This window comes from Chiloscyllium plagiosum, unplaced genomic scaffold, assembly GCF_037043375.1.
Source record: "Chiloscyllium plagiosum isolate Xiang-an unplaced genomic scaffold, Cpla_swu_hap1 HiC_scaffold_40, whole genome shotgun sequence".
NCBI lineage: Eukaryota > Metazoa > Chordata > Chondrichthyes > Orectolobiformes > Hemiscylliidae > Chiloscyllium > Chiloscyllium plagiosum.
Window position 1 is genome coordinate 22885033 of NW_028270178.1, and position 23084 is coordinate 22908116.

The following is a 23084-nucleotide window of genomic DNA, read 5'->3' on the forward strand; positions in this document are numbered from 1 at the left end:
TTATTTTGGAGGAATTCAAAAATTCACTACCTGAAGTAGTGCGAACTAATGTGAAACAGCAGACAGTTAAAATGGCAAGGTTAGCAGCTGAAGTGGCTGATGATTATGAGCTGGTCCATAAAACTCTGTTTGGCTTCCCGAATCAATTTCAGTCCATGAAGGATATAAACTGGGACAAAGAGATATCCTCAAGTGAGAAGGGAAAGGTAGATCTCAGTGAAGATCATAAGGATACCTTACCACAGGGTAAAAAAGAAACCCTTGAGGGGGACAAAGAAATTAAAAGGGTCCAGTGTTTTCATTGTAATAAAGTGGGCCACACGAAATCACAGTGTTGGTGGGCTAGAAGAAAGCCAGTTGTAGAAAAACCAGACAAGCCTGGAAGTTTCGTTGGACTAGTAACAAAAAGCATAAGGGAAGTTAGATAACGGACTCAGAGCGTACAAGTTGATCAGAGGTTGGTTAAGGAGGAAATGACAGATCTGCTTAAAAAATATACATGCAAGGGTAAAGTTTATTCACATAGGCCTGGAGAAACAGGTAAAGAGGTTACAATATTGAGGGACACAGGATCCTCTCAGTTTGTGATGTTGAAGGATGAGGAGATAATGTACTCTTGAGAGACTAATGCCAGAAAAGGTACTGGTAACAGGAATTCATGGTGAGGCAAAAAACACTCAATTATGTAAAACGAGGTCGAGAGTCCAGGGAAGAGTGGAGAATTTATGCCAGGAGTACTGGACAAACTCTCAGCTTCAGGAATACAATTTGTCCTTGCAAATGATATAACTGATACACTGTTAGGCATGTTGCCTACTCCAAACGAAAAGTCAGTGGAGACGCAGGCAACTGAAGAAATGAAGAATGTGTATTCAGGAATTTGCCCTGATTGTGTGGTCACAAGATCACAGAGGCACAAGTTGAAGCAAGAAAGATAAAAGGCACGGATAAGGAAGCTGACATATGGATATCCAAGACTTTTTTTGATCAGGTAAGTGGGACAGAGCAGGAGCAACTAGATAAACATGCAAGTATCTTTAGCTCTGCTAAGCTTATCGAATTAGATCAGAAAAATGAGAACTTAAAAGAGTTATATCAAAAAGGCATTTACATAGGAGAGTGAATGCATCCCTGTGTGTTATGACTTAACAAATGATATTTTAATGAGGAAATGGAGACCATCACACATTTAAGCTGATGGGAAATGGGCAGATTCATCAAATTGTTTTGCCAGTAGGGTATAGAAAGGAGGTGCTGCGAGTGGCGCATCAACGATCACTTGGAGGTCATTTAGGGATGAGGAAAACACAGGTTAAAATACAAAGGTATTTTTACTGGCCTGGACTACACAAGAACGTAGTTGAATTTTGCCAGACATGTCATACATTTCAGCAAATCAGAAAAATCACAGGTAGTAAAAAATCCTGCACCTTTAATTCCTATTCTCGCATTTGAGGAACCTTTCACAAGAGTTTTGATTGATTGTGTAGGTCCCCTACTTCAAACAATAATGGATGTCGACTAGATTTCCAGAGGAAATCCCATCATGCAACATCACAGTTAAAAGGGTTGTAGAAGAATTACTTAAAGTCTTTACCAGATACAAACTACCAATAGAGATCCAGTCAGATCAAGGATCAAACTTTACATTCAAACTATTCAACGAGGTTTCGGATAACTTGGGAACTAAAGCAATTCAAATCTACACGTACCATCCAGAATCGCAGGTAGCGCTAGAGAGATGGCATCAAACACTAAAGACCATCTAGAGGGCTTACTGTCAGGATGATCCAGATGATTGGGATAAGGGAGTTCTATTTGTACTTTCTGCGATTCCATCAAATGAAATGACCAAATTCAGTCCATTTGAATGAATATTTGGGCATGAAGTAAGAAGGCCGTTAAAATTGATTAAAGAAAAATGAATAAGTCAGAATTCAGAGACCACCTATTTGGACTATGTGTCAAATTTTAGAGAAAGATTAAATAGAGTTGGAGAGTTGGCTAGACAGCATTTAAAAGTAGGCAAAAGTGAGTACTGCAGATGCTGCAGATTAGAGCCAAGAGTGTGGTACTGGAAAAGCACAGCAGGTCAGGCAGCATGCGAGTAGCAGGAAAATCGATGTTTCCTGCTCCTCAGATGCAGCATTTAAAAGTATCACAGCATAAAAGTATACAATGAAACAGGAAGCGGGTAAGAAATCACAAATTCGCAATTTTGCAATTGGGATAAGGCATTGGTGTTACTTCCAGTGATAGGTGAAAGCAAGGCTTAGTGGACCTTATTAACTCGAGAGGAAATTGAGTGAGGTGAACTACTTGATAAGAACTCCAGAGAGGAAGAAATCTCACAGAGTGTGTCATGTGAATATGCACAAAGGGTATTTTGATAGGCAAGGAAAGCAAGAAGAGAAGGTGTTAATGATTACAACACAGAAGGAAGAACCAAGAATTGAACAACAAGGAAGATACAAAAATTTACATAAATTATTGAGTTACCTTCCACAAGAAAATCAAAATGACCTGAAAGAGTTATTATTATCACATGGGAAGAAATATGCAGAAATAAACTGGGAATTACTAACCTAATTGTGCATGATGTAGAGATAGGAGATGCTGTTCCGATTAAGCAACATCCTTATCGGCATAACCCTCTAAAGTTGGCACAGGTTCAGAAGAGGAAAGAGCACATGCTCCAAGATGACATAATCGAAGTGACTTACAGTGACTGGAGCCCACCCATAGTCATGGTGTCAGAGTCGGATGGTACTCGATGGATATGTGTGGACTATCACAAAGTCAACGTCGTTACAAAGACTGATGCATATCCAATTCCACGGTTGCAGGACTGTGTCAAAAAAGTGGGACAAGAAACTTACATATCTAAGTTGGATTTGCTCAGATATTACTGGCAAGTACCCTTCTCAGAGAAAGCCAAAGCAATTTTGGCTTTCATGGACTATATCAGTTCAAAGTCATGCCATTTAATATGAAAAATGCTCCAGCCACATTTCAGAGACTGACTAATAAAGTCATTGTTGGATTACCCAACTGTGGTGTATATTGATGACCTGATTTTTAGTCACTCATGGAAGGAACATTTACAGCATTTATCGGACTTATTCCACTGACTTCGGAAGGCAGGCTGGTGGGTAAACATAGCTAAAAGTGAATTTGCCAAAGCCCAAGTCCCCTTCCTAGGCCATGTTACTGGACATGGACAAATGGCCCCACTGGAGGCAAAAATGAAAGTAACTGAGGAATTTCTTTATTCCGTTCTTTGTGTTTCATTGTGAATTTTGTGAATAAATTTCTGTCTGTTTTAAAACCTCGTAGTCAACCTAGCTAACTTACTCCAGGTAAATTCTCACTGTACACTTACCAAAACAAATTGTAAAGTTATAGTCTAGGTTGCCTGCTCAAGAATGCTTTGAGTGGTCTGGCCTAGGCCATAACATTACCGACAGAGGTGAAACAGAAAAACAGGATTCATGAGTATGAGAGCAAAGTGATGGTTAAAATAGAATAAGAGGAATCACCATTAAAATCTGTTAAAGTCTCTCAGGAAGAACAAAGGCAAAAATACCGAGGAGAAATTACTGAGACACTGAAACATTTTGACAGAGAACTCAACATTGCAAGATTGATGCACTTGGGGAAAGCAAGTGGAAGAAACAAAGTTGTGTTAGTGCAGAAACGATAATTATTAATTCAAACATAATATCAGCACAAATCAGCTAGATATAAATAGTATCATATAACTGGAGACAATGGTTAGCAAAGATTGATCGCACAAGCAATTCATACACCCACTTCTTAGTGCAGGGGAGGTGAAGAGAGAAATGTACACATAGATTCCTGGGTGAGTCTTCTGTCAAATTGGTGAGAAAAAAAGTAAGTAAATGGATGATAGAGTTGTGGATGATAGCATTTTAAAGTTGTGTCCCCTCATGTTTGCCATTCCCATACTTGGAAAAAGGCTCTCACTGTCCACGCTGTCTAACCCTCTGATTATCTTGTATGTCTCTATTAAGTCACCTCTCAACCTTCTTCTCGCAACGAGAAAAACCTCAAGACTCTCAGCTTTTCTTCGTAAGACATTCCTTCCATACCAGGCAACATCCTAGTGAACCTCTTCTGCACCCTTTCCAAAGCTTCCACATCCTTCTTATAATGCGATGACCAGAACTGTACACAATACTCAATCCCTCTTTTAATAAAGGCCAAAACACTGTATGCCTTCTTAACAACCCTGTCAATCTCGCTGACAACTTTCACGGATCTGTGTACATGGACACCGAGATCTCTCTGCTCATCTGCATTCCCAAGAATCTTACCATTAGCCCAGTATTTTGCATTCCGATTACTCCGTCCAAACGTATCACCTCACACTTGTCCGCATTAAACTCCATTTTCCACCTCTGAGCCCAGCTTTGCATCCTATCTATGTCTTTCTGCAACCTACTGTTGCAGAAAGACTTTGTCACTATCCACAACTGCACCGACCTTAGTGTCATCTGCAAATTTACTAACCCACCCTTCTAAGCCCTCTTCCAGGTCATTTATAAAAATGACGAACAGCAGTGGACCCAACACCGACCCTTGCAGTACGCCACCAGTAACTGGACAACAAGATGAACATGTTCCATCAACTACAACCCTCTGTTTTCTTTCAGCAAGCCAATTACTGATTCAAACTGTCAAGTCTCCCACAATCCCATTCCTCCGCATTTTGTAGAATAGCCTACTGTGGGGAACCTTATCGAACGCCTTGCTGAAATCCATATACACCACATCAACCGATTTACTCTTATCAACCTGTTTGGTCACTTTGTCAAAAAACTCAATAAGATTCGTTAGGCACGACTTACCCTTCACAAAACTGTGCTGACTGTCCCTGATCAGTTTATTCTTTTCTAGATGGTTATAAATCCTATCTCTTATAACCTTTTCCAATAGTTTACCAACAACTGAAGTGAGACTCACTGGTCTGTAATTACCAGGGTTGTCTCAACTCCCCTTTCTGAACAAGGGAACCACATTTGCTGTCTTCAGGCACTATTCCTGTCGATAATGATGTTTTGAAGATCAATGCCAAAGGCTCGGCAATCTCTTCCCTTGCTTCCCAGAGGATCCTAGGATAGATCTCATCCGGCCCAGGGGACTTGTCTATTTTCAAACTCTGCAGTATTTCTTATACCTTCCTTGTGAACCTCAATCTCTTCTAGTCTAGATGCAAGTATCTCTGTATCTTCCTCGCTAACATTTTCATTTTCTATAATGAACACTGTCAAAAAATACTTATTTAGTGCTTCCCCTATCTCGTCTGACTCCACACACAACTTCCCACTATTATCCTTGATTGGCCCAAATTTAACTCTCGTCATTCTTTTATTCCTGACCTACCTATGGAAAGCCTAAGGGTTAACCCTGATCCTATTTGCCAAAACTTTTCATTTCTCCTCCTGGCTCTTCTGAGCTCTCTTTTTAGGTCTTTCCTGACTTCCTTTTAACCTCAAGCACCCTAACTGAGTTTTCACATTTTGTCCGAACATAAGCCTTCTTCTTCTTCTTGACTAGGGATTCCACTTCCTTAGTAAACCATGGCTCACGCATTCTATATCTTCCTCCCTGCCTGTCAGGGACAAACTTATCTACGACAAACAGGAGCTTTTCCTTGAATAAGCTCCACATTTTTAATGTGCTCATCCCCTGCAGTTTCCTTCCCCATTCTACGCTTCCTAAATCTTTCCTAATTGCATCGTAATTTCCCTTCCCCCTGCTGTAACTCTTGCTCAGTGGAGAACACCTATCCCTTTCCATCACTAAAGTAAACCTTACCAGAATTGTGATCGCTGCCTCCAAAGTGCTCACCTACTTCCAAATCTCACACCTGGCCAGGCTCGTTACCCAGTACTAAATCTAAAGTGGCTTCGCCCCTTGTAGGCCCTGTCTACATACTGTGTCAGGAAGCCCTCCTGCACACACTGGACAAATACTGACCCATCTATAGTACTCGTACTGTAGTGATCCCAGTCAATATTTGGATAGTTGAAGTCCCCCATGACAATTACCCTGTCTCTCTCATTCCTATCGAGAATCATCTTTGCTATCCTTTCCTCTGGGACTATTTGGAGGCCTTAAGAAAACTCCCAGCATGGTGTCTTCTTCTTTCCAGTTTCTAACCTCAGTCAATACTACTTTCTACAACTGTAATATTGTCCCTGATCAACAATGCCACACCTCCCCGTCTTTTACCATCTTCCCTGTTCTTACTGAAACATCTGAATCCTGGAACCTGCAACAGCCATTCCTGGCCCTGCTCTATCCATGTCTACGTAATGGCCACAACATCGAAGTCCCAGGTACCAACCCACGCTGCCAGTTCACCCACTTTATTTCGGATGCTCCTCATGTTGAAGTACACACACTTCAATCCAAGTTCTCGCTTGCCAGTGTCAGATATTTGATTTTGGAACTCCCTACTCTCATCCTCTTCTGTACCTGTCCTACAAATTTGGTTCCCATCCCCCTGCTGTATTAGTTTCAATCCACCTTAATAGTTTTAGCGAATTTCCCACCCAGGATATTGGTACCCCATCCTGCTTGTAGAGGTCCCACCTACCCCAGAAAGAGCTCCAATTATCCAAAAACCTGAAACCCTCCCTCCTGCACCATCCCTGTAGCCACGTGTTCAACTCCTTTCTCTCCCTCTTCCTCACCTCACGAGCACGTGGCACGGGCAGCAAACCGGAGAAAACAACTCTGTTTGTCCTAGCTCTCAGCTTCCATCCTAGCTCCCTGAATTTCTGCCTCAAGTCCCCATCTCTCTTCCGATCTATGTCGTTGATGCCAATGTGGACCACGACTTGGGACTGCTCTCCCTCCTCCCGAAGGATTCCAAAAACACAATCAGAGACATCACAGACCCTGGTACCGGGAGGCAACACACCAACCATCTCTCTTGTCCCCACAGAACCTACTATCTGTCCCCCTAACTATCGAGACCCCAATGACTACTGCTCTGCTCCTCTTCCCCCTTCCCTTCTGAGTAACAGGTGCCCCACTGCTTTCCCCTGGCAAGTAATCCACCCCAACAGTATCCAATATGGTGTACTTATCATTGAGGGGAATGGCCAAAAGAGATCCCTGCACTGCCTGCCGGTTCCCTTTCTGTCCCCTAACTGTCAGCCATCTGTCTTTTTCTTTTATCTGGGGAGTGGCTACCTCTCTGTAAGTCCTGTCAATAACCCCCTCTGCCTCCCGAATGATCCAAAGTTCATCCAACTTCAGTCTTAGTGGAATCTGTCATCAATATTCATTCTTAGTAAATTGTATCGAAAATGATTCTCTCTGATCCAACTGAATTCTTCGTCTCCCTTCATTATGGAGAAAAGACACAATCCATGGCTGCTCAAAAATTAGAGACAGATAGTTACCTCAGCTCTCGGCATTTGTGAAGTATGGGTCCCAATCGCTGCAGTCCTTCGTACTGAATGTAGCAATTCTCAAGATCAAGTTCTTTTAGTGAATCACAGAATTCAATAACAAAACAGAGGACGACACAGTCTATTGGGGTCAGTCTCAAATCACTTAATGAAAATATTTCCACATCTTTCACTGAGTTCCATGTAAGTGATTTATTCTGAGACTCAAACAGGTAGTGCAATGTATTCAGGAGGTTTCTTTTACCAGTTATAGTCTTAGTGTTTCCAATCTGTCCTTTAACAATGTCCATCATCCAATCAACAGGCTGATTGACCGTCTGATGAAGAAACGGACACAGAAACTCTTCCAGAGGATAAGCTGACTGTGGGGAGGAGAGACCCACAACAAAACAGATGAATATTTCAAATCGCCCATCTTCCTTACTATAGGCCTCACTGAGCAATTTCTGAATGTCCCTGGGATCAGGAGTCAGGAATTGGGCAAGGGCCGCTACAAATTCTTGGATGGTGAGATGTGGGAATGTGTGGCACACAATCTGTGCAGAATAATCTCTCTCCAAAAGTTCCATCATAAATCCAGACAGGAACTGGGAAGGTTGCAGACTGTGCTGAATCAAGTCTCCAGTTCTAAACACAATCTTCTTCTCAGAGATGCCAGTGAAGGCCATCTCACCAAGCTTCAGAAACACATCACGGGGATTTTCAATCTGACGGCTATGGTTTTTCAGAATGTTGTAAATGTAGTAGGAATACAGTTGGGTGATGGTCTTGGGAACCTGCTGTTGTTTCCTATTCCTTTGTGTGAAGAAGGGACCCAGTGATAGACCGAGGATCCAGCAGTATGAAGGGTTGTAGCACATGGTGTACAGGATCTCACTCTCCTCTACATACTTGTAAACAGCTGCTGACACTGTCTGATCCTCAAAAAAACCTGCTGAAATATTCCTTCCGTTCATCACCAACAAATCCCAGGATTTCAGCCCAGATACTGATCACAGCCTTTTCCAATAAATGCAATCTGGTGGGACGGCTGGTCACGAGCACTGAACATCCAGGGAGCAGCTTGTGCTGGATTAAACTGTACACAATGTCAGATACTTCACATCAGCACTCAGGATCATTGCACATGAGCCGAGGTTCTGTATCTCTCCGATTATCAGAAAAATAAATACTCTTCTTGAATTCATCCAAACCATCAAATATAAAGAGCAATCCTTCTGGGTTCTTCCAGAGTTCTTCTAGAGTAGTCCCAAAGTAAGGGTACTGATCCAATATCAGATTCCTCAGGTTTATCTGACAGTTAATAATGTTCAAATCCTGGAATTTAAAACTGAATATAAATTGGAACTCTGGGTATATTTTCCCAGTGGCCCAGTCATAAATCATCTTTTGTACCATTGTTGATTTTCCAATTCCTGGGACTCCGCTCAGTGCTTCTGAACTTCCAGTATATTTTCGGGGAGAAAAACTGCTGTGGAACAACTGATCAGGTCGGATTTTTTCCAGTACTTTCTGGAGATGTTTCTCCCTCCACTCTTCATGATCTCGGCCTCTTGCTAGCAGTTCATGTTCGACAAGTGTCCGATCTCGAACAGTAGAAATAACTGATAGCTCAGTATATCTACCAACCAGCTGGAAAATCTTCACCTTGACCTTTATGAGGATAGTATTCACTCGCAGTATTTCAGTTTGGACATGGAGTGTCTCCTTGTGTTTCTGTTGAACATCTTCAATTGGAACAGACAGAAATCAGTTCTCCATGTTAGTTATATTAACATTGAAAGAAAACAAAAGTCAAAATGTCTTTTGAAGAAGACAGTAAAATGCTGCATTACAAGCACAGAGCCAACACAATTTGTGCAGAAGTTAAACATCCATGCATTAAAATGTGAGTTGTAAGCAAAGGACAGTTGAGAAAGAATTCAAAATCTTTAGTATTGGTCATGGAGATTTTTATGAAGGTGATATATTCCCTTCAAGGTTTATAATAAGTCTTATAACAGACATTATCTTACAAATTCTCACAGATAACTCACCTCATGTCCCCCAAAAGCCTACCTACAAACTGCAAGCCCAGATGGGTGAATGGAATTCTCTCCGTTTGCTTGGGTTAGTGCAAATGTTGGACTGGGATGAGTTGCATCACCTTCAATATTCACCCCATTCACTGTGGACACACAACGGCAGCTATGTACATCTTCTGGAAGATGCACTGCCACAATTTACCTGATTCTTTAGACTGTACCTCCAGTTTTGAAGGACAAGTGCAGCAGATGAATGGGACCACCACCACAAATTAATTTGCTGTCACTGTGTCAAACCTTACAGTAATGCTCTCATTTCCACACAATAAGCATGATAGAGATAGAACTACAATTCATATTCTAAAATATGTGTTTAGCAAGCGTCACTTAAGTGTAACACAATCCTGCCAGGCGTGTACGGGGTTTCACAGCATAACACAATCCTGCCAGGTATGTACAGGGTTTCACAGCGTAACAGGACCCTGCCAGATATGTACAGGGTTTCAGAGTGTATAAGGACCCTGCCAGGCATGTACTGGGTTTCAGAGTGTATAAGGACCCTGCCAGGCATGTACAGGGTTTCAGAGTGTATAGGGACCCTGCCAGGCATGTACTGGGTTTCAGAGTGTATAAGGACCCTGCCAGGCATGTACTGGGTTTCAGAGTGTATAATGATCCTGCCAGGCATGTACTGGGTTTCAGGGTGTATAATGACCAGGCCAGGCATGTACTGGGTTTCACAGTGTATAAGGACCCTGCCAGGCATGTACTGGAGTTCAGAGTGTATAAGGATCCTGCCAGGTGTGTACGGTGTATTGGGTACCTGATGCAACTTTCATGCTGCGTGATAAACTGCATGAACTGTATACATTGAATCTACGCAAAATAGTTGAAATTCAAGCCAATTAGAATCATGTCTCCCAGCTCTGACTTTCAGATTCTCAAATTTTGAAACCTTAAACAAATAGCTAAAGTCAAACATGCTGGTGCAGAAATGAAATAAAATGATTTAAAATATCCATATTATTAATTACCTTTGAGGTGACTGGGTGTTTCGGATAGATTTCGGACCATATCCATATAATGAAATAGATCAGGACCTGTTCAGATTATTTAGATTTCATTAATTCTGGTCTGTGCAACATTGTGGCAAAATATGAAGTGCTCCAATCTGAAATGAAATAATATGAGACTCTACTGTACCATGTTCCTCTATTTCTTTTAGTATTTTATCCAACTTTGGGACCCCATGACGTATTTTCACAAAGGAATCCCACATCACCCTTTGGGCCTGAGGGCTTTTCTCCATCACCAGATTTAGCAGCATTTTGGAACTGTCTGCCTGGTTTCTCTTCTCCATGAGGTCAGTGATTGCCTGGAAAGAATAATCATTTATAGATTGAGTAGATTACTTAGTGTGGAAACAGGCTCTTCGGCCCAACAAGTCCACACCGACCCTCTGAAGAGCAACCCACCCAGACCCGTTCCCCTACATTAACCCCTTCACCTAACACTACGGGCAATTTAGCATGGCCAATTCACCTAACTGGAAACCGGAGCACCCAGAGGAAACCCACGGGGAGAATGTGCAAACTCCACACAGACAGTTGCCTGAGGTGGGAACTGAACCCGGGTCTCTAGTGTTGTGAGGCAACAGTGCTAACCACTGTGCCCCTGTGCCATCCATGGTCATGGAGATAAAGATCAATATTGGTAATGAGAAGAAAGGGATCTCCTCAGGAATTGGATACCCCAGTTATTTTGAGCCTGGAAAGCAGTCACTGTACCATATCCTGATCCATGGTGAATAGGTGAGCATACTGTAAACCACTTCTGGAAAGATAGGATCCTAAATTTGCCATTTTGCCCCCGAGCATGGCTTTTCCATTAACTGTATCTCAGAGTTGCTTTAAGTATAGTTACTGGGCATGATCCAGTCTGATTAAGGACAAAACAGTGAAGAACAGAATTGGCCCATTCAGCCCCTCCAGTCTAAACTGTTCATCATTCAAAATTACGGTTCATGTCAATTACCTTTTTCTTGAAAACACTTCACTTGTTTGCCTAATATCTTGTGCAAAAGCACATGCTCATTGTTTAGGAAGACAATTATTTCAGCTCCAGACAATCACTGTAACAGTATCTCAGCACTGTGTCCTGGGATCAACTGCGTTCAACCATGTGCAGCAAGCCCCGGCCGACAGCCTGGATTGGGTTGACAAGTGAGAAGTAATGCTCATGGCACAGAATTGTCAATTGATCAGTTTCTGAATTAAGAGCCCGATTTGCTGCCTTCCTTCCCCATTCAAGGGCATGACCATCTCTGTCTCACTATCACGCTGAACTTGATTCAAACCCAGTCACCGCTGAGCAGGTGAAGGTACCGTGTAAGGAAGAACACAGACTCAGAGGGAACACAGATTTCAAGTGGTCCTGGAGGGTTACAGGCCATGAACGGACTTAAACTGGAGGCAGGGTATTTGAATGATAGTCATGTGAGCATCAGCAGCACTGAATTAAATAAGCAAAAGAATGCGAACTAAGTGGCAGTCAGGTGGGATAGGGTACATGCAAAAAGGCTTTGGATGACTGAAGTTTAATGTGCTCAAAGGGAAGTCTGTCACAGTATTATTTAAATTATTGGGGAGGCAATAGCCTAGTGGTATTATCGTTAGACTGTTAATGCAGAGATCCGGGTGATGCTCTGGGGACCCGGGTTTGAATCCCACCACAGCAGGTGATGGAATTCAAACTCGGTAAAATCTGGAATTAAAAATCTAATGATGATCAAGAATCCATTAATGATTGTTGGAAAAAACAATCCAATGTTCACTGGTGTCCTTTAGGGAAGGAAACTTCCATCCTTACCTGGTCTGGCCAAAACGTGACTCCAGACCCACAGCAATGTGCTTGACTTTTAACTGCCCAGTGGGCAATAAATGCTGGCTTGGCCAGTGATGACCTTATCCCGTGAATGAGTTTGAATAAAGTATTATTGCTTCGTGTGTCAAAGGCATGGATGGGTGTTTCATCAACTCGCAGACTGAGATAGGAGACACTGGAATAATAGAGGGAAAAGCAAGCAATATTTGTGATGTAGGGGACAAAGAATTAAAAGCTCAGTCGAAGGACAAAGAACACAGAGATAGTAAAGTTAGTTACAGCTTCAGATTGTAGTTGAGAATTAGTTGAAGTGATGAAAGGATAAAACTTCTTCTAAGCTGATGACATCAGGTATACCAATACTTAACAAGTCATAAAATCACTGAGTCCCAGGCATTCAATCCAGATCCGATCCCCCCCAAAGTTTGAAAACTTTGGTCTTTTTCTTCATCCAACATATCCTTTTATTGTTATTCTGCCAGTTTGTGATTGTTATATAATTGGAACCATTCTGTGTCCCTTCCACTTACTGAATGTTCTTTTCCACTGAAAATCCTCTCAAATGTTAACAATGAGCTGAGACCATCGACCCCTTCTTCAATCGCCTGCTCAAGTCTGTCCCAGTAGAATTTCACCATCCGGAATAGCTAGTAGCTCTTACACTCTCTCAAGAACTTAGTGATTGTGGAGTCTGGACCTGTGAGCACAAACATGAATAAAACTTTATACCCAGTCAGTCAGTCATTCCTTTTATATTGAGTAACTGTATGTACCTGTGAACCACTTTATCAGCATGGTCTTGAAATCTGTACAATCTGCTTGTTCCTATTCTTCAAAATTGGCCATATTTGTCAAACGTGACTGACATGTGCCACCATCCCTTAATCATTCCCTCCACCACTAACTCTTGATTACATTAATATTGAATTACAAATTCCAGAGATTCCTCTTTATCCAACTGACAATAATTCCTGAACAGCTTTCAAAACTCAGAGACAGTGAAAACATTGGAACAAATTCCCGACTCAGGCGACTTACTGTGTGGAGTTTGCACGTTCTCCCCGTGTCTGCGTGGGTTTCCTCCGGGTGCTCCGGTTTCCTCCCACAGTCCAAAGATGTGCAGGGTCAGGTGAATTGGCCATGCTAAATTGCCCGTAGTGTTAGGTAAGGGCTAAATGTAGGGGTATGGGTGGGTTTCGCTTCGGCGGGTCGGTGTGGACTTGTTGGGCCGAAGGGCCTGTTTCCACACTGTAATCTAATCTAATCTAAAATCTAATCTAATCTAAAGAAAGTGCAGATTCCTGATCTTGGAGCCTAACTCACTAACAGATCAGATATCTTGAAATGCACCACATCTATCGAGGTGCTAAAAACAACTCTCCATTTCTGAATGTATGGGCAGTGGATTTGACCAGGCGGGGAAAATCACCAGTCTCTGAGTCAGAATTGGGATTCAATGACAGAGTTGATTGTATAAAGAAACTGGAGCTCCAGGGAGAGACAGACATCCGCCAGCACGGCTGTCAGCTGCGAGCCTTCTCTCACCCTCGGAGCACATGTCAGGATATTTTACACATTTCATGGTATAATAGTTCAAGTATCGAGTCTTTGTTTTTTACAGCAAGTTTTATTTACAGAAAACATTAGAGTCATTGACAGTTTTAGCAGCCACGCAGATGTTCATTGCTGTAGTAATTGGTTATGATCGCTTTTCCTGAGAAGAAAGATTGTTTTATATTATTCAAATTTGAAGTATTTACACTTGTATACAAGTAGTCTCAGGTAGTTAACATTTTTATTGAGGATGGTGGCTGGACTCAGACACTTCGATGAGCAATAGACGTTACTGATGTGTATTCTGTCCCCCACCTGCCTTAAACTGATCATCTATGTTCTGTGTCTATTGTGCTGATATCCTATTGGCCTCAGGCAGTATCTGCGTATGCTTTGCTGTATGTTTCCATGTAATGGCTCAGTAGCCGTGTAGCGTGCGAAGTAACCAACTTATGGCTCAGCGGCCATGTTGTGTCTGTGTGCCCCATGTCAGCATGCCCCTGTGAACTCCCACTTCACTTTCTTGTCAAGAACAGTCACTCATGAATGAACTCCAGACCCATCATTATCATTTGAGGGCCAACATCTTCTGACTCTAACTCTTAGAGTGTGTGTGAGAGAGACAGACAAGGAGAGGGAAGGGTGACAGAGAGAGAGGAGCAACAGAGTTAGAGGGCTAGTAAGAGAAAGGGTAAGTGAAAAAGACAGTGAAGGTGACTGGGAGAGAGGGTGTGACAGAGGTAGTCTGGCGCACTGACCTCTACACTGCTGAAGCCAAATGCCAACTCGAGGACACCTCTTCCTACCGCCCCCTCGACCATGACCCCAGCCCCCCCTCAACAAAACAACATCTCCCAGACCATACAGAACCTCATCAGCTCAGGAGATCACCCATCCACAGCTTCCAACCTCATAGTCCGGGAACCCCGCACTGCCCGGTTCTACCTCCTTCCCAAGATCCACAAGCCTGACCACCCTGGCCGACCCATTGTCTCAGCATGCTCCTGCCCCACTGAACTCATTTCTACCTACCTCGACACTGTCCTATCCCTCCCAGTCCAGGAACTCCCCACATACATTCGAGACACCACTCACGCCCTCCACCTCCTCCAAGATTTCCGTTTCCCTGGCCCCCAATGCCTCAACTTCACCATGGATATCCAATCCCTCTACACCTCCATCCGCCATGACCAGGGCCTCCAAGCCCTACGTTTCTTCCTCTCCCGACATCCCCAACAGTACCCTTCCACCGACACTCTCATTCGTTTGGCAGAACTGGTCCTCACCATTAACAATTTCTCCTTCGAATCCTCCCACTTCCTCCAAACCAAAGGGGTAGCCATGGGCACCCGTATGGGCCCTAGCTATGCCTGTCTCTTCGTTGGCTACATAGAACAGTCGATCTTCCGTAATTACACCGGCACTACTCCCCACCTCTTCCTCCGCTACATTGATGACTGCATTGGCGCCACCTCGTGTTCTTGCGAGGAGGTTGAGCAATTCATCATCTTTACCAACACATTCCACCCTGACCTTAAATTTACCTGGACCATCTCTGACACCTCCCTCCCCTTCCTGGACCTCTCCATCTCCATTAATGACGACCGACATTTTTTGCAAACCCACCGACTCCCACAGCTACCTGGATTACACCTCTTCCCACCCTACCTCCTGCAAAAATGCCATCCCTTATTCCCAATTCCTCCACCTCAGCCGTATCTGCTCCCAGGAGAACCAGGTCCACAACAGATGGCCCCCTTCTTTAGAGATCGCAATTTCCCTTCCCACATGGTTAAAGATGCCCTCCAACGCATCTCGTCCACATCCCACACCTCTGCCCTCAGACCTCACCCCTCCAACCGTAACAAGGACAGACCACCCCTGGTGCTCACCTTCCACCCTACCAACCTACACATACCAACCGCCACCTCCAAATGGACCCCACCACCAAGGATTCTGCCACCTCCAAACGGACCCCACCACCAAGGATATATTTTCCTCCCTCCCCTATCAGCATTCCGTAAAGACCACTCCCTCCATGACTCCCTCGTCAGATCCACACCCCCCACCAATCCATCCTCCACTTCCGGCACCTTCCCCTGCAACCGCAGGAGGTGCAAGACTTCCGCCCTCACCTCCCTCCAAGGCCCCAAAGGAAACTTCCATATCCGCCACAGATTCACCTGCACCTCCACACACATTATCTATTGCATCCTCTGCACCCGGTGTGGCCTCCTCTATATTGGGGAGACAGGCCGGCTACTTGCGGAGCGTTTCAGAGAACACCTCTGGGACACCCGGACCAACAACCTAACCACCCTGTGGCTCAACATTTCAACTCCCCTTCCCACTCCACCAAGGATATGCAGGTCTTTGGACTCCTCCATCGCCACAACAAAACGACGGTTGGAGGAAGAGCGCCTCATCTTCTGCCTAGGAACCCTCCAACCACAAGGGATGAACTCGGATTTCACCAGTTTCCTCATTTCTCCTCCCCCCACCTTGTCGCAGTCAAATCCATCGAATTCAGCACCGCCTTCCTAACCTGCAATCTTCTTCCTGACCTCTCCGCCCCCACCCCAGTCTGACCTATCACCCTCACCTTGACCTCTTTCCACCTATCACATTTCCGACGCCCCTCCCCCAATTCCCTCCTCCCTACCTTTTATCTTAGCCTGCTGGACAAACTTTCCTCATTCCTGAAGAAGGGCTTATGCCCGAAACGTCGATTCTCCTGTTCCCTGGATGCTGCCTGACCTGCTGCGCTTTTCCAGCAACACATTTTCAGCTCTGATCTCCAGCATCTGCAGACCTCACTTTCTCCTCAACCTACACATAAACCAAATCATCTGCTGACATTTCCGCCACCTTCAAACAGACTTCACCACCAGGGATATATTTCCCTCCCCACCCCTTTCCACCTTCCGCTATGACCGTTCCCTCTGTGACTACCTGGTCAGGTCTACGCCCCCCCCTTCAACCCACCCTCCCATCCTGGCACCTTCCCCTACCACTGCAGGAATTGCAAAACCTGCGCATACACCTGCTCCCTCACCTCCGTCCAAGACTCTAAAGGAGCCTTCCACATTCATCAAAGTTTTACCTGCACATCCACCAATATCATTTATTGTACCCATTGTTCCCGATGCAGTCTCCTCTACATTGGGGAGACTGGACGCCTCCTAGCAGAGCGCTTTAGGGAACATCTCTGGGACACCCACACCAGTCAACCACACCACCCTGTGGCCCAATATTTCAACTCTCCCTCCCACTGTGCCGAGGACATGGAGGTCCTGGGCCTCCTTCACCGCCGCTCCCTCACCACCAGACGCCTGGAGGAAGAACGCCTCATCTTCCACCTCGCAACACTTCAACCCCAGGGCATCAATGTGAACAGTTTCCTCATTTCCCCTTCCCCCACCTCACCTCCGTTCCAAACTTCCAGCTCAGACCTGTCCCCATGACTTGTCCCAACTGTCTATCTTCTTTTCCACCTATCCACTCCCGACCTATCACCTTCATCCCCTCCCCCACTCACCCATTGTACTGTATGCTACTTTCTCCCCAGCCCACCCTTCTCTCACTTATCTCTCCACCCTTCAGGCTCTCTGCTTGCATTCCTGATGAAGGGCTTTTGCCCGAAACGTCGATTTTACTGCTCCTCGGATCTTACTGGGGGGTCACACACACACGGACTATCTAATCTCACTGGAGGGGGGGGGGGCATGGTTTAATCTCTCTGGAGACATCTCACACTGATCTCAGGAGGTGTTACACACTATCTGATCACACTGGGGGAGGGTCACGCACTGTCTGATCTCACTTGGGGGGGGGGTCACACACAGTCTGATCTCACTGGGGGGGTTACACACTGCCAGATCTCACTGGGCAGGGTCACACACTGATCTCACTGGGGGCAAGGGGGGGGTCAAATAGTCACTGCCTAATGTCACTGGGCGGTTACATACTGTTTGATCTCACGTGGGGGTCACACACTGTCTAATCGCACTGGGTGTTCACACACAACACTGTCTGATCTCATTGGAGGGAGGGATCGCACACTGATCACATTGGGGAGTGTCACACACTGATCTCTCTCGGGGGGTGGGTCACACTCCAATCTCATTGGGGGTGTCACACACAACATTTTGTGATCTCACTGGGGGTAGGGATCGCACACTGATCACATTTGGGGGTGTCGCATACTGTCTGATCTCGGGGGGCGGGGGGGGGGAACGGGGTGGAGATCAAATACTGTTTCATCTCACCAAGAGGATCACACACTGTCTCGTCACACTGGGGGGTGGTGGTCACACATCGTCTCATCTCACTGGGGGGTGTTCACACACTGTTTGCTCTCACTGCAGGGTGGGTCACACGCTGATCACATTGAGGGAGGGTCACACACTGATCTCACTGGGGTGGTGGGTCGCTGTCTAATCCCACTGGGGAGGTCACACACTGATCTTACTGGGGAGGGTCACACACTGTTTGATCTCACTGTGGGGGTGGGTCACACTGTCTGACCACACTGGAGCGTGCACACACTGTCTGATCGCACGCTCCAGTGTGGTCAGACAGTGTGACCCAACCCCCCAGTTGGGTCACATACTGATCTCACATGGGGCTTACAAAACTGTCAAATCTCACGGGGGGGGGGGGGAGTCGCACATGTCAATTCACACTGGGGGGCACACTATTATCACATTGGGGGAGTCACACACTGTCTGATCTCATTGGGAGGTGACACACTGCCTGACCACACTGTGATCTTACTGGGGGTGTCACACACTGATCTCACTGGGGGCGAGGTGGTGCCACAAACTGTCTGATCACACTTGGGGCAGGGTGGTGTCACAAACTGTCTGATCACACTGGGGGGGTGATCACACACTGCCTTGTCTTACTGTGGGGGTGGTTCACACACTTTCTCATCCCACTGGGGTTGGGTCACACACTGTCTAATCACATGAGTGGATCACGCACTATCTGATCACACAGGGGCGTCGGGTCATACAACGATATCATTGGGGAGGTTCAGACACTGATCTCACTAGGGGGGTCATACACTGATCTCACTGGAGGCGCGGGAAAGGTAACACACTGACTGATCACACTAGGGGGGGTCACATACTGTCTGATCACATGGGCAGGGTCACACGCTGACTAATCTCACTGGGGAGGGTCACACACTGTCCGCTTTCACTCGAGCGTCACACATTGTCTTATCACACTGGGGGGGGTCACACACTGTTTGATCTCACTAGCGGGTCACACACTCACACAGTGTTGGAGCTCACGGGGGGGGGGGATCGCACATTGATAACACTGGGGGTCACACACTGACTGATCGCACTGGGAGGGGGGTCACACAATGTCTGATCACATTGGGAGAGGGTCACACACTGATCTCACTGGGGTGGGGGTCACTGTCTAACCTCAATGGAGGGGGTCACACATTGTCTTATCACACAGGGAGTCACACACTTATCTTACTGGGGGTGGTCACACACTCACTGACTGTCAGATCTCACTGGGGGGGGGGTGACACACTGATCTCACTAGGGGGGCCACACACTGCTTATCATACTGGGTATGTCACACACTGGGGGAGGGTAACATACTGTATGATCACATTGAGGGAGGGTCACACACAGTCTGATCACACTGACTGATCTCACTGGGCGGGTGGGTCACACACTGTCTTATCACACTGGGGCGGTCCCACACCATCTGATCTCATTGGGGGGTGGTGTTGGGGGGTCACACACTGTAGGATCACACTGAAGTGGGTCACACAGACCGTCTGATATCACCAAGGGGGGGTCACATTCCATCTGATCACACTGGGGACGCTGTCACACACTGTCTGATCTCATTGTGGGGGGGGGGTCACACACTGTAGGATCACACTCGGGGGGGGGGGGGGGGGGGTCACACACCGTCAGATCTCACCAAGGGGAGTGTCACACAGTGTCGATCTCACTTGGCGCTGAGTCACATACTGCCTGATCTCACTGAGGGGAGGGTGAAGAGACACTCACTGATCACACTGGAGAGGTCACACACTGATCACACTGCGGGGGGTGGTCACATACTGTCTGCTCTCACTGGGGTGTCACATACTGTTTAATTCACTGGGGAGCATCACACACTGTCTGATCTCATTAGAAGGGGCACACACTGTCTGATCTCATGAGGAGGATCACACTCTGTCTGATCTCACAGGGGAGGGGGCACACACGGCCTGATCACGGAGGTGGGGGGCCACACACCCGCATCTCACTGGGGTGAGCACACACTGTCTAATTCACTGGGAACATCAACACTGCCTGATCATACTGGGGGTCGGGTCACACACTGTCTGTTCACGCTGGGGGGTCACCCACTGCCTGACTGCACTGGGAGGGGGGGGGAGTCACACACAGTCTGATCTCACGGGGGCGGGGGTTACACACTGATCTCACTGGGATGGTGACAAAGTTTGATCTCACTGGAGGGGGTCACACACTGTCTGATCTCATTGTGGACACACACACACATACTGATCACACTGGGGGGTGGCACACAATCTCTTATTTCACTGGGGGACGGTCATACACTGTCTGATCCCAATGGGGAGCATCATACACTGTCTGATCTCACTGGGGGGGGTCACACACCACCTGATCACGGGGGGGTGGGTGGGGGTGGGGGTGGGGGGGGCACACCCACGTCTCACTCGCACATTGATCACACTGGGCAGTCGCACTCTGTCTGATCTCACTAGGGGGGGGTCACACACAGCCTGATCGTACTGGGTGGGGGGGCACACGCTCATCTCACTGGGGTGAGCACAAATTGTCTAATTCACTGGGAGCATCACACACTGCCTGATCGCACTGGGGGTCGGGTTACACACTGTCTGATCACTCTCGGGGGAGACATGCTGTCTGATCTTACTGCAGTGGTCACACACTGATCTCACTGGAGGGGGGAATCACACACTGTCTGATCACACTCAAGGGTGTCACACATTGACCTCATGGCGGGGTCACATACTGATCTCACTTGTGTGGGTCACACACTGACTGATCTCATTGTGTGGGGAGGTGTGTCACACACTGTCATATCTTACTAGGAGGAGGTCACACACTGCCTGATCGCACTGGGATGTCATACACTCACACACTGTCTGATCTTACTGGAGGGGGGGTTCACACACTGTTTGATCTCACTGGGGTGGTCACACACTGATCTCACTGGAGGGGAGAATCATACACTGTCTGATCACATTCAACGGTGTCACACACTGTCTGATCTCATGGCGGGCTCCCCCCCATGTCTGAGCATACTGCTGGGTTCACACACTGATCACACTGGGACGGTCACACATTGTCTGATCTTACTGGGGAATCACACTGTCGGGATCTCACATGTGCGGGTCACACATAGTCTGATCTCACTGGGAGAGGGTCACACACAGTCTGATCACAGTGGAGTTGGGTCACGCTGTCTGATCACACTGGGGTTGGGTCACACGCTGTCTGATCACACTGGGGTTGGGTCACACGCTGTCTGATCACACTGGGGTTGGGTCATACGCTGTCTGATCACACTGGGGTTGGGTCACAAGCTGTCTGATCACACTGGGGTTGGGTCACACGCTGTCTGATCACACTGGGTTTGGGTCACACGCTGTCTAATCACACTGGGGTTGGGTCATACGCTGTCTGATCACACTGGGGTTGGGTCACACGCTGTCTGATCACACTGGGGTTGGGTCATACGCTGTCTGATCACACTGGGGTTGGGTCACACGCTGTCTGATCACACTGGGGTTGGGTCATACGCTGTCTGATCACACTGGGGTTGGGTCACAAGCTGTCTGATCACACTGGGTTTGGGTCACACGCTGTCTAATCACACTGGGGTTGGGTCATACGCTGTCTGATCACACTGGGGTTGGGTCACACGCTGTCTGATCACACTGGGGTGTCACACGCTGTCTAATCACACGGGGGTTGGGTCACACGCTGTCTGATCACACTGGGGTTGGATCACACAATGTCTGATCACACTGGGGTTGGGTCACACGCTGTCTGATCACACTGGGGTTGGGTCACACGCTCTCTGATTACACTGGGGTGTCACACGCTGTCTGATCACACTGGGGTTGGGTCACACGCTGTCTGATCACACTGGGGTTGTGTCACAAGCTGTCTGATCACACTGGGGTTGGGTCACACAATGTCTGATCACACTGTGGTTGGGTCACACGCTCTCTGATCACACTGGGGTTGGGTCACACGCTGTCTGATCACACTGGGGTTGGGTCACACAATGTCTGATCACACTGGGGTTGGGTCACACGCTGTCTGATCACACTGGGGTTGGGTCACACGCTGTCTGATCACACTGGGGTTGGGTCACACAGTGTCTGATCACACTGGGGTTGGGTCACACGCTGTCTGATCACACTGGGGTAGGGTCACACGCTGTCTGATCACACTGGGGTTGGGTCACACAATGTCTGATCACACTGGGGTTGGGTCACTAGCTGTCTGATCACACTGGGGTTGGGTCACACAATGTCTGATCATACTGGCGGGTGTCACACGCTGTCTGATCACACTGGGGTTGGGTCACACGCTGTCTGATTACACTGGGGTTGGGTCACACAATGTCTGACCACACTGGGGTTGGGTCACACGCTGTCTAATCACACTTGGATAGAGTCACACGCTGTCTGATCAATCTGGGGTTGGATCACACAATGTCTGTTCACACGGGGGTTGGGTCACACGCTGTCTGATCACACTGGAGTTGGGTCACACAATGGCTGATCACACTGGGGTTGGGTCACACGCTGTCTGATCACACTGGGGTTGGGTCACACGCTGTCTGATCACACTGGGGTTGGGTCACACGCTGTCTGATCACACTGGGGTTGGGTCACACGCTGTCTGATCACACTGGGGTTGGGTCACACAATGTCTGATCACACTGGGGTTGGGTCACACACTGTCTGATCACACTGGGGTTGGGTCACACGCTGTCTGATCACACTGGGGTTGGGTCACACGCTGTCTGATCACACTGGGGTTGGGTCACACAATGTCTGATCACACTGGGGTTGGGTCACACGCTGTCTGATCACACTGCGGTTGGGTCACACGCTGTCTGATCACACTGC

At 46.9% G+C, this 23084-nt stretch overlaps 2 protein-coding genes across 2 annotated transcripts in view; both read right to left on the reverse strand.

Annotated features, from left to right (window-relative positions):
- The window catches only part of LOC122547070 (NACHT, LRR and PYD domains-containing protein 3-like), a 223865-nt gene that overhangs the window by 19875 nt on the left and 180906 nt on the right, over positions 1–23084 (reverse strand). Inside the window, 5 exon segments of the mRNA XM_087981691.1 lie at positions 2586–2848; positions 10507–10572; positions 10676–10847; positions 12886–13052; positions 13394–14069. The gene's annotated coding sequence lies outside the window, so the exon portion shown is untranslated.
- On the reverse strand, positions 7436–8548 carry LOC122547117 (NACHT, LRR and PYD domains-containing protein 3-like). The gene has a single exon (XM_087981690.1). It carries the CDS (start codon positions 8402–8404, stop codon positions 7436–7438), a length of 969 nt encoding a protein of 322 aa, XP_087837816.1. The 5' UTR covers positions 8405–8548.